The sequence below is a fragment of the Arctopsyche grandis genome, chromosome 2, assembly GCF_051622035.1.
Source record: "Arctopsyche grandis isolate Sample6627 chromosome 2, ASM5162203v2, whole genome shotgun sequence".
Classification (NCBI taxonomy): domain Eukaryota; kingdom Metazoa; phylum Arthropoda; class Insecta; order Trichoptera; family Hydropsychidae; genus Arctopsyche; species Arctopsyche grandis.
In genome coordinates, this window is record NC_135356.1 from 28,634,087 (window position 1) to 28,646,562 (window position 12,476).

General features: G+C 33.9%; 2 protein-coding genes across 2 annotated transcripts in view; one reads left to right on the forward strand and one right to left on the reverse strand.

Annotated features, from left to right (window-relative positions):
• Window positions 1–6,504, forward strand: part of na (sodium leak channel non-selective protein na) — a 94,514-nt gene extending 88,010 nt beyond the window's left edge. The window contains exons 27-33 of the mRNA XM_077445563.1: window positions 2,498–2,721; window positions 3,327–3,463; window positions 3,539–3,675; window positions 3,744–4,008; window positions 4,243–4,400; window positions 4,454–4,560; window positions 6,290–6,504. Of these exons, the coding sequence (XP_077301689.1) occupies window positions 2,498–2,721; window positions 3,327–3,463; window positions 3,539–3,675; window positions 3,744–4,008; window positions 4,243–4,400; window positions 4,454–4,560; window positions 6,290–6,504 (1,243 nt within the window). The remainder of the gene's footprint in view (window positions 1–2,497; window positions 2,722–3,326; window positions 3,464–3,538; window positions 3,676–3,743; window positions 4,009–4,242; window positions 4,401–4,453; window positions 4,561–6,289) is intronic.
• LOC143922338 (uncharacterized) overlaps window positions 1–12,147 on the reverse strand; it is a 186,979-nt gene extending 174,832 nt beyond the window's left edge. The window contains exon 1 of the mRNA XM_077445562.1: window positions 12,044–12,147. The gene's annotated coding sequence lies outside the window, so the exon portion shown is untranslated. The remainder of the gene's footprint in view (window positions 1–12,043) is intronic.
• Window positions 12,148–12,476: the final 329 nt, after the last annotated feature.

The following is a 12,476-nucleotide window of genomic DNA, read 5'->3' on the forward strand; positions in this document are numbered from 1 at the left end:
CATATGTACCTACATATTCTCCAAAATAATTTAAAAGAAAAATGATCGATTGAATCTTTCGCGCAGTGCTTTTAGTTTGTTTTCAAATGGACACACTTTTTTTCTTTTAAATGTTATATTTCAGTTTTATCAATTGGATAAATTCACACTCTATTCTCAATTTTCTCAACACTGTATTAGTTATACATAATTACAAAATATTTTCTAGTAGCGATTCTCAAAGTTTTCAAGATTATATTTTTTTTCAATGATGAAATACGTTTACGAAAAAAAAGCGCATACTTTATACGTATAAAATATTACAAAGGTCTTTGTAATATTTTATACGTATAAAATATTATTAAAGAAATTATACATTAGATGAACAGATGAGCGCTGGATGACAGTTATAGATGTAAACATAATTCGTTATACATATGTATGTATGTTTCGAATTTACAAAAGCGAAAGATATTAATTAGTAAAATTATACCTTATTAAATTATTGATAAACGAAATGAGCCTTAATTACTATAAACTATCATATAGATTTTAATGTGACTATAATAACACTGAGCAACAAAAACGAAATCATTTATATTGCAATTACCGCTCGAGTTAGTACGTTTAGATAAAAATAAAAAATATTGAAATAGAAAACCAATCCTTATAAACGAGGTGAAATAAAAAAATTGCCAAATAAATGCAAAATAGCACGGAGAAAAAATCCGTACGTAAAGAAAATATATTTTTGACTTTTAAAATTCGCTAGACAATTAATTATAAGTATTTTAAAGCAATGCAAAATCACAATCAATAGGAAAAACATCTGACTATTGATTCCAATACTCACTTTGAGCACAGCAATACTAGGTTTTGAGTTAAAGACCGCAAAAGCCAAAAAACTGTAAAAATCGCGCATTTTTTTAAACGCTCATATCTCGTAAACGATCACCAACCAGCAAAAATCAATATCATATTCGAATTCAGTGGGTCAAAGTTATTAAAGATTGGGTAGTCTCCGCTCTGGTAACTAAAAAACGTGATTTTTTGTGGCTCAGTGTAATTTTCAACAATAACCATAGAACGGGAGATGTTTAAAATTGCTTTAAAAAGCTAATTTTTTCGAGAATTGCCTCTGCGAATCGTAAACGATGTAATAATTTAATTATGGGAAAAGCCGAAAAAAATTATTTGAGCTCCGCGAACGAATTTAAGTATGCGCTTTTTTTTCGTAAACGTATTTCATCATTGAAAAAAAATATAATCTTGAAAACTTTGAGAATCGCTACTAGAAAATATTTTGTAATTATGTATAACTAATACAGTGTTGAGAAAATTGAGAATAGAGTGTGAATTTATCCAATTGATAAAACTGAAATATAACATTTAAAAGAAAAAAAGTGTGTCCATTTGAAAACAAACTAAAAGCACTGCGCGAAAGATTCAATCGATCATTTTTCTTTTAAATTATTTTGGAGAATATGTAGGTACATATGATTTGTCATCTTACAATTATTTTTTGTGAAAAGGTGCCACACATGTATTTATAAAAGTACGTTTAATATAAAATTCCAGCAAATGTAATATAATATAGCGAAAAAAATTAATAGTATGATTCGTGTTGTTACGAAAAATTGGTAAAACTGAAACGAAAAATAAAGCGGTATAAAGCATATGTATGTAGGTAGAATATTTGTCAGTGCATCGGAAATTCCTATAACGGAGACGGTCGCGGTCGTTCCTTGCAAAACGCAGAGTTTACGTAAGCTTGGCGACCACTTCACCAGCGGGCCGAGTCGGCGGTCGCCCAGGTCACCCAGTCGACGATCGCCCAGTGCGACGGGCGCCCAATTGACGCAGTGCCCACTAGTCTCGTCGTCCAGTTGACGCAATGGCGAGTAACACTGGTCGACCGATCGTCCTGGGCGCCCAATCGTCGCGTACCGCTTTGTTCGATTCGGACGCAGTCGTATTTTTTTCAAATACCTTTTAAATATATTTAATTTAATATGAAAAAAAGGGTAAAAACTACCCACCTACCTACCTACATATAAACAATATAAAACACTAATAGAAAAATTGATTAATGAATTAATTAATTACAAAATTTTTCAATAGATAGCGCTAAATGCTCAGAGACTTGCCTAGAAAAAACATTGGTAGCAAACAGTATATATAGAAGTTTTTTCATTTATTATATTCGTACATTTTGTTGCCAGTGTTTTAGCTGTGACGTACATATTTATGTCGAATCGAAACGACTATTATAGTACGGCGAGCGTTATCGCAGATACACATATACATTTATATATACACACACAGTATACACATATACATATACACACACAGATACGCAGAATAGCGATATTATATATATATATATTATATATGATATTTTGTGAAATATTTCTCGAAATGAAGAAAAGTGGACTTTTGCCACTTTTAAATATAACGGCTCATATCTACATATACATATATGGTATGCAATTTTCTATAAGTTTCAGTCTAATTTCAGCCGAGCGAATTTCAACACGGCTGTTCATGGCGTCGCTATGCTTTTTCGTATCGTCACTGGAGAAGATTGGAACAAGATTATGCACGATTGCATGGTTGCACCACCGTATTGCACCCCAAGGGACAACTATTGGGAGACGGACTGTGGAAATTTCACCGCTTCACTCATATACTTCTGCACGTTTTACGTTATCATAACTTACATTGTGCTGAATCTTCTTGTGGGTTAGTCGAATTTTCAATTTTAGCCCTTTGAATGCTGACCAACGCCGATCGGCGTTTTGCCAACAAGTCCATGGGCCTGAAAAACATTTTGCATTTTAAGCATGTACAAAGAAAACAAGAATACTACCCGCTAAGCTTTTCCAGGTAGCATTGAAAAAAATGAATTGAACATGGAACATGGAACATGGAACAGCAGAATTTCCCGATAGAAATCCCTAACCGCGAGTATTTTAGATTGTGACTTGACATTTAGATTATGAGCATTACATACATTTAAACATCAATGAAGAAGATTGAACTAGTTTTGGAAAAATTCATTCATTAATAGACTTCTTTCGTTTATTTTATATTGTTGCAAGATATATTAGAGAGTCTGAACACACATTTACAAAACTCAAAATCCTCAGCGGTAGTTATCTAGGGTTTGTTTGTATTAAGTACAATTTTTACACCTGCTTCCTATTAAATTTCTAAATAATTCTAGTTGGAAATGTTGGCCAAATTTTCAGCGTGGCGAGCTTTCAACAGAAAAAACGTCAGCACTCAAAGGGCTAATACTAAGTAAAATTGATGTGTGTACAACAATGTTCATTATTATTCTGCAGCTATTATCATGGAGAACTTTTCACTGTTTTATTCGAATGAAGAAGACGCCTTGCTGTCGTACGCTGATATTAGGAACTTTCAAAATACTTGGAATATCGTTGATATTCATCAAAGAGGAGTAATACCAGTGAGAAGAGTAAGTCCGTGTAGCTAAATCTGGTGAATAGTTCACTTTCTTAACCACAGTATACATTACCTAACTTATTCGTAGGTGAAATTCATTCTTAGACTTCTGAAAGGCCGATTAGAGTGCGATCCGCAAAAGGACAGGTTGCTATTCAAGTACATGTGCTATGAATTGGAAAAGCTTCATAACGGGGAAGACGTGACCTTCCACGACGTCATCAAGTAAGATACGAGAAATAATCTCCAGTAATAAACTGATAAATAGTGCATTGATCATTGTTTCATTTTAGCATGCTGTCGTATCGTTCGGTGGACATACGCAAAGCGCTCCAACTCGAAGAGTTGTTGGCCAGGGAAGAATTCGAATACATAATAGAGGAAGAAGTGGCCAAGCAAACGATTAGAACCTGGTTAGAAGGATGCTTGAAGAAAATAAGAGCAACGTCGAAACAACAGTCTAGTCTTATGGCAGGTTTACGTGCCACCAACGATATACAGAACGCTCTGGAAGCCGAAGACCAGGCCATAATGACGAGTAGTGAATCTGCGAATAAAGTAATCAAACACATACTTATCATAAAAGCAAACTATGTATGTATATAAGAGTTTCTATACTATCTATATATGTATGTAGTTTGCTTTTATAATATGTAAATATGTATTATACATTAGGTAGTAAGTATTTACCCTTCAATTAAAGTGTTTATTTTCAAGATACAACTTATCAACTAATTGTTTCCAATTAAAATCCGTATTATATAATATGTACGAATCTAAATCTCATTCTAGGTCACTGTCGAAAACATTCCTCATCCGGAGAATCCGTCTACTACGAGCGTCATGACTGGGTTTCACACAGAGCCTCCGTTGTCTATTAATATACGTCCAGGACTGCGGGTGAAAAAGCCCGGACCAACTGTGTCGACCACCACGCAGGGTCTCAGCAGGTATATAATTTCTGATAATCGCCGCTAATCATCTTAAATGCTATTTTTAAATGATCCACTAATGCGGTTTGCAGATCGGATAGCTCTGGAAGTCAAGGTAGAAAGTTTTTGCAGCCGACGCTCAGCGATCCCCATCCGACGACGACTAAACGTCCGCAAGGTATCATTGCATATTTTAAACGGAAATATTTTCAGTACACACCTACGTGTAAATGGACGGCAAAATGTAATTTTTTATGATACCAAATAATACACGACTGCATATGTTCCATTAACTCCATTATCAAAAAGTTTAATTTTTATTTATAAATAAATATAAAATTGAATGTCTGTCTGGATCAAACTAAATTTTTAATGAGTTTACTTTTTAAACGATTATTCAGGATCATTTATGTTCCCATAAATTCTTTATGAATGTTCATGTACCTACAACTAGTAATTCAAAGATCCAAATCAATAATTTGGTATTTTAGCATATTATTCAAGTACATATTTTTTGCACAAAATAATGATTTATTACTCACATCTAATATATAATTTCGAAAGAGACTTTGTAACTAGGTAAGGTTTGGGTGGGAGCATCGAAAACAAATCTATGACGACGATATCGATTCTATGACGAAATGATATGAAATTTCTATGACGACGATATCGATTTCTATGACGAAATGATATGAAATTTCTATGACGACGACATCGATTCTGCTTTCGATTTCGATTACTTTTTCAGTTCCAGATCCCGATTCCTTTTTCAGTTCCGTATCTGGAATCCTGTTTCAGTTCCAGATCCCGATTACTGTTTCAGTTCCGGATCCGGAATCCTGTTTAAGTTCCATATCCAGGATCCTTTTTCAGTTCCGTATCCGTAATCCTGTTTCAGTTTCAGATCCTGATTACTGTTTCAGTTCCGAATACGGATTCCTTTTTCAGTTCCGGAATAAAAAAAACACAGGAATGTTTACTATTAGATTAGCCATGTTTAAGCGGTTTTTATTAGAAATACCGTGCGAAGCCGGATAAAACCACTAGTTACCTATAAAGTGTTAAAAATCCTTGGGAAATGGGGCATAGCCGATGGACCCAATTATATATTTTTCCCAGGATGCCGTTATTGAGTTACCCCTGAGCTACATCTATGGTATTAAACTTATACATTTATAAATTTATTGAAATAGTGGTGACATGGTGGGTAGGATGGTTTTTGCCAATTTGCTGATGAACCGTTTCAACAATAAAATCAGATAAATTGGCAAACTAATAGGAAACAATCGATTTGGAGTCACAAATATCCAAATCCGACCAGCAGCGGTACAGATAGTACTCGGATCAATTCAACCCAACCCAAGGGATTGAACCCGGCAACTTCTCGGTGGTTAGCATTAACGCAACCACCACGCTTCGCTGCTGGCTAAACTGTATACGTTCAATGTATTCTTTATCAATTTATTTACATATGTCATAACGACCTCATTATAACCATTTAAATTTTAAATTCAGCCTTTTTTTCTTTTAAAAGGCTTTTTAATATATGTACATATAATTGTAGAAAATTTTATTTTTGTCGTTAATTTTCAGTGGTGTCTAACCATTATTTTATCGAACAGATAAAATGAGGAGCTTGGTATCAAAACTCACAATTTGCATGGTCGAAGCGAACAATCGTTTTTCCGTTCCGTGTAAACGGTTCAATTGTGAAATATCAAGATTGTGAGTTTTCATACCGAAGTCCTAAAATTCCACTTATCCATAATATCAGTATTCTGTCTGTTAGATCTTCAATTTAAGTCCAAAGGGAAGTTTTTGCCAATCAAGAGTAAGAATACACAGTATGCAAAGATTTATGTATGACCTGCACAGCTTTTGAGTGATTGATTGATGATGTTTTTCAGCTCCATCGAGCAAAGTAGCCGTGACGAGGACCAGTGCCGGAAGCACTGGAAGTGGAACCATCACGACGAATGGAGACGGATATGTGCCAACTGGAGAGACAGGCACAGTTCCCTCCGGGAACTGTGCCGGGGTACGGCTTCCTCCAGCAATCCACGAAGTCCGGGACTGGTGGCGAGCTCAGTTAGCTCATCGACATCACATGCATTGTCTTTAAACGGTAAACGGACTATATCGCACATGATGATCGCTTCCACGAACACCACTGCCACGAAAATCGCGCACACAGATTACTAAGCACTCGAAAATTCCAAACACTGAAAAGCACGCACAGAATATTCCGCGGAATATTCTATTTTTTATTAGTTAAACTAGATGTCATAGCTAGAGATTGCATTGCCGGTTTACCGATTTTATCGCCAAAATTTCGCCATCGGTAATTACCGGTTGAAAATTTACATATTAATAATTGGAAAATATACCAGTAATTACCGAAAATAATTTTGTATCTAATTAAGTAGATAAACAGGTGAAGAAAAAGTATGCAAAGCTTAAGTAAGCTCATCATATTTTTCTCTATCGTCATAGGTCTTGAAGTGTTGTACAGTGGTAACACGTACTCGCTGTAATAAGTAATAATAATTATACTCGTTTTGTAATACTTATACTCGTAATAATTATACTCATTTTGTAATACTTATACTCGTTGTAATAATAATACCCGTAATAATAATACCCGTAATAATAATACCCGTAATAATAATACCCGTAATAATAATACCCGTAATAATAATACTCGTAATAATAATTGTAGCGAGTAGCAAGGCTTCTGTCAGTTTGACAGTTCTCTTATAGCACCACTGATGCCTTCATAAGAGTGGCTACACTAATGCATGCTTAAGTGTGGCAACACAAACCAACCAAGTCTTAATAAATGTGATCAGGCGGTTGTTTATGATCAGGGCTTTTTTTGTCATGTAACGCGGTGGAACGGGGTTTCGGCACCTTTTTTAATGGTATTTTACATGTTTCGAAGGCAATAAATTAGATGAAACAATGTTCCCCGCACATTATGACAATCCATATTGATATAATTCATCAAAATGGAAAAATTCGGCATATAAAAAAAACTGCTATAATTACACTGAGCAACAAAAAATCACGTTTTTGAGTTACCAGAGCGGAGACTAACTAATAGGAAAAATATCTGACTATTGATTCCAATACTCACTTTGAGCGTAGCAATCCTAAATTTTGAGTAAAAGACCGCAAAAGCCAAAAAACTGTAAAAATCGCGGATTTTTTTAAACGCTCATATCTCGTAAAAGATCACCCACCAACAAAAATCAATATCATATTCGAATTCAGTGGGTCACACTTAGTAAAGATTGGCTAGTCTCCGCTCTGGTATTTTTTTTTGTTGCTCAGTGTTATTATTAAAATATAATATGTTAAGTAAAAAAAACTTGACAAGGCAGTTCCGGTAGCATTTTTTGAAAAAATAAGCTCTGATTATAATTATTAATTATTGCGAATGGACTTTATGTATTTACATATTGTGAAATAATTCACCTAAGATTTATTTTTAATTATTTACAATTTAATCTAGATTAACATTTTCAGGATTAGTAACAGTGAGATAATCTAAGCTTTTTTTTATTTACGGCTAATAACTGGTAAACCGGTAATGGGACTTTTTTACCGTTTACCGGTAAATTAAAATTTACGGTAAATTGCAATCCCTAGTTATAACTTCAAATGTTGCATACACGCCGCGCAAAGCGAAAAGCATCAGGCATCAACTTGAAGCTCTTCATTGATTACTAGATTGCGGCTTATCTTCTAGGAATTATCTTTATAATTTTTTGCAAAAATCTTCAACACAATCCAACCTTTTATTCTCAAAAACTTTTATAAATGAAAAGATAAAGTTTTTGTCGATCGCCAACAAAACAAAAATCGTAGCTCTATGGGAAGAAAGCCATTCTTTTCCTTACGAATGGGATGCAACAATCCTAGCACTTAGAAGTCCTAAAATAGTCCATATAAATTAAATGTGCTAGGCTTATTATCGTGGTGCCCTGCACAAAATCTCTTCTCACGAAAGAAAATGAGTTAAACTCATTGGACTGTTCTAGATTGAATTTATCCAAGGAATCAAAGTTAAATTTGATTGGACCAGACGAGATAGTGCTACAGGTCTGTTGCCGAGAGCTTCTTTTTATTATTGAATTCAGTGTGACAGCATGCTATACACCTATTCACAGGCACTACACAAGCGCATTTGTTCGCGCCAACTCTCGGTAACAGAGACCTACACTATGAAGAAGATCTGGCAAACGTTTTAAAAATCTTGCAAAGCGCTGGCCGCTAAAAATTCGCCGTAATGTTATGGCGTGGGGGACAATTGCACGGAATGGTCTTAAATTATGCTGGATGGGACCATAAACATAATACTCAGACATATAAAAAAAATGTCAACGAAGGCATTATCCCCACATTACAAGGCCTAACATATAATTATAGAGGGTCCCGTCTTCCAAGATAATTCAGCACTGAGGCATGGATCGAAATTTGTGAGTATTCAATTTTTTTTCACTAGTACATTTAATTTATCTACATATGTCTATACGTAGAAACAATAGATGAAGTTTTATCATGCGAAAATTTTAACTCAAGATTTTAACTGATTCGAACTCAGAATCGATCACTGATAACCAGAGATCAGTGCTAATTCAATTACTATTGTTCTACAAAGCAAGAGCAAAAAAAAGGTTGACAATAGTAATTGACAATAGTGAACCATTTTTTGTGGGCAAAAGAAAATTGTCCTCCGATCTCTGCTGATCACGTTTTCATGGTTTAGAAAAAAAATCGTGTGCATATGTGTCGGTGTATTTTGGAGATTTTTTGAACACCATTAGTCCTATGGAACTAAAACTTAGTATCATTCACTGAAATGCTTATCGATACGACGTAAATTTTTATCAAATTTTTAAATTAACCGGAAGTGGTACCTCTCCTTATAAGTATCCTATTTTTTTTTTACATAAGATTTTAGGTTCAACTATCTCCTAAGCCACTCAACGGATTGACTGAATTTTTTTCCTATGTAATAGGTATAAAAAGTTTCATACATTAGTATTTTTATCTAAACCGGAAGTAGTATTTTTACTCAAGAATTTCGAGGTTTTTGAGTTTTTTTTCCGGTACCTTTCAGTGTATTGAAACTGAAATTTCATATCTAAAAGCTTTAGCTTAATACCAAGAAACATCTAAAATTTTCGATCCGCACTTTTTAAATATATTTATATTTAATTGTTTAATATGAAAAAAGGGTAAAACTATCTACCTACCTACCTACATATAAACAATAGAAAAAATAAATTAATTAATTAAATATATTTTCAATAGATGGCGCTAAACGCTCTGAGATGATTGCCCTAGAGAAAAAATTGGTAGTAAACAGTATATATAGAAGTTTTTTCTTGATCTGTTATTATGCTCGTATTATTCGTAAATTTTGTTGGCAGTATTTTAAGTGTGACGTACGGTGGCACGACAAATCAGCGCAAACCAACTTAGCGCCGACCTTTCGGCATAAAAAACTCAGCGCAACGACAATTCAGCGCATGGACTATTCAGCGCAACGACAATTCAGCGCTAAATCAATTTTTTCAATAAGTTTTAAATGCGTTTTCGAAAATAATTACTGTATTGAAATTGTCGGCCATATCTACATGATAATTTCATAAATGCGAATAAATTTATTTGATACTCTTGGCCGGTAAATACGTCAATACATGTATACGTATACGCGTACATTTTAGATATGAATAGCAGAAGCCATGAAGACGGGCTTGCGAATCTTGGTCTAGGGCAATAATCTCAGAGCGTTTAGCGCCATCTATTGAAAATATATTTAATTAATTAATTAATTTTTCTATTGTTTATATGTAGGTAGGTAGGTAGTTTTACCCTTTTTTCATATTAAACAATTAAATATAAATATATTTAAAAAGTGCGGATCGAACACAGGACCGACACATTTATTTTTTATTTAATAACTTAATATGCCATAACACATGCGATGATATTTCATCGGGTTCGGTGATTACTAGTCAAATGTGAACCGGTCACAGGATAACCGGTCGCTCCAGATCGGTCACACCGATTTTAGGGTGTGACCAGTTTTCTCGTGACCAGTTTTAGTGTGACGGGTGATCACGCGTGACCGATCTAGAGCGACCGGTTGTCCTGTGATTGGTTTACATGACTAGTAGTCCGTTTACCATTTCATCGGGCACAACACTAATATGGTTATAATATGCATTGTGATATCAAGTAGTAATAAAAACAAAATTCGACAACCGGAAGTAGAACTTTTGCGCTAAGCGCTCAAGCGTGTATCTAAAATGCTCTCATGAACGTTTATATGTGCGACATTATCGAATTTAATAAATACGCAGATAAAATCACAGGTTGGTCATATCCGAATTCGTTTTATTTGTAACCTCTACCTAGGGGTTCCAAAAAACCGCCCGAAAGAAAAAGCCGGTTTTCGGTGTTTTTATAAATAAAAAGCCGGTTGGCCGGCTTTCACCGGTTTGAAAAAATTAAGATTTTTTTAAGTCAAAAATTTTTAAATCGAAAAAAAAAATGTAAATTTGTATTATATTATGCAGAAAGATAGTTTTTTTATAAATTAAATTGAGTTATAAACATTATTAACTTTCATAAGATCATTATTATATATTATTATTACAAATAACACAATTTGTCATATGTATATGTACATATGCATATCAATATCACAGCCGTAAAATGGCAAATCCTAAATACGCACAAATAATTAAATGATTTAAATAAGCTACTAGCAATAATATATTATGAAAAAAATAATGTGTAACCTCGCAGAAAAACTATAATTGTGAAATCGTGAATAGATATTAAGTTGAGTTGTTTTTACGCATCTGTTTTAGCTTAAAATTCCAAAAGCTTTACAAACCGTTGCAAATTTCGTTAGAAATGGCATATCACAAACACGATAATAATGTTTTCTACCTGAAGTTGGGTAGGTCATTGAAACTACATATTTCCAATAATATTTTATCTTCATCCATTACAAATCTCAAAGAAACCGCTAAGTACCTTTTTTTATGTTCCAAGAAGTATACGCCTTTTAACTAAGAGAGTTTAGATATATACATTTATTTTGATCTTTCATAGAAATTTGAAATTCATAATTGTTAATTTTGAGGAAAAAAGCATTAGTCAAAGAAAACCTTAAAAAGCCGGTTGATCGAGCCAAAAAGCCGGTTTTCGGTTTTTTGAAAAATGGTCAAAAAGCCGGCTTTTCGGTTTCGGTTTAAGCCGGCTTGGAAGCCCTACCTCTACCCCAGGGTATATAAAAAAAATGTCATTTGCATGCAAAATTGACAAGGACACCTCATAAATTTACATACGACAAAAGCGATTTTGTTAGTGCATTTTACAGAAGAAGAGTTGTAGAAAGTAATGCAAAAATATCATAATTCACGTCCGATGCTAGTGATGCGCTTCGTTTTGCGCGGAGTGGCGTACGTGATCAAAAGCAACAAATTTGTTGTATTTTTCATGCGTTGTATTTAAGCGTTGTGTAATGAATTTTTTGAAAAGTGTTTTACCAGCATTGAGTGATTAAAAATCTTACAAAAGTGGTGTTTCATTATACCAGGGACACATTGAACAAAGGCAAATATAACATACGTACTTACGTAGAGCGTCATGATGATATATTTTACAAGAGAAGAAATTCTCGAAGTGGGCGGAATTTCCGTGTGCTGGGTACTCCGTGTGCGCGATTTTCGTTGAAGAGATCGCCATGGCGATATGATCACCGCAACTCATCAAATATAGTACCCTAGAATGCAATAATGTGTAAGTAGTTATTTGAATAAAATAAAATTATAACTCAATTGTTCTTCACTTGTATGTAGAGTTAATCTTTGATTTTCGTTATAAAACGAGCTCATTTGTGTGTAAAACAAAGGTAAGTTATTTATTAAAAATTTATGGCCGTTTTGGCTTGCGGGTATATTTGATCTCAATTTTGAAAGCATATATATATATATATATATATATATATACATATATATATGTATTTAAATAGGTATAGCAATAAATCACAGCATTAATTGGACAAAATAA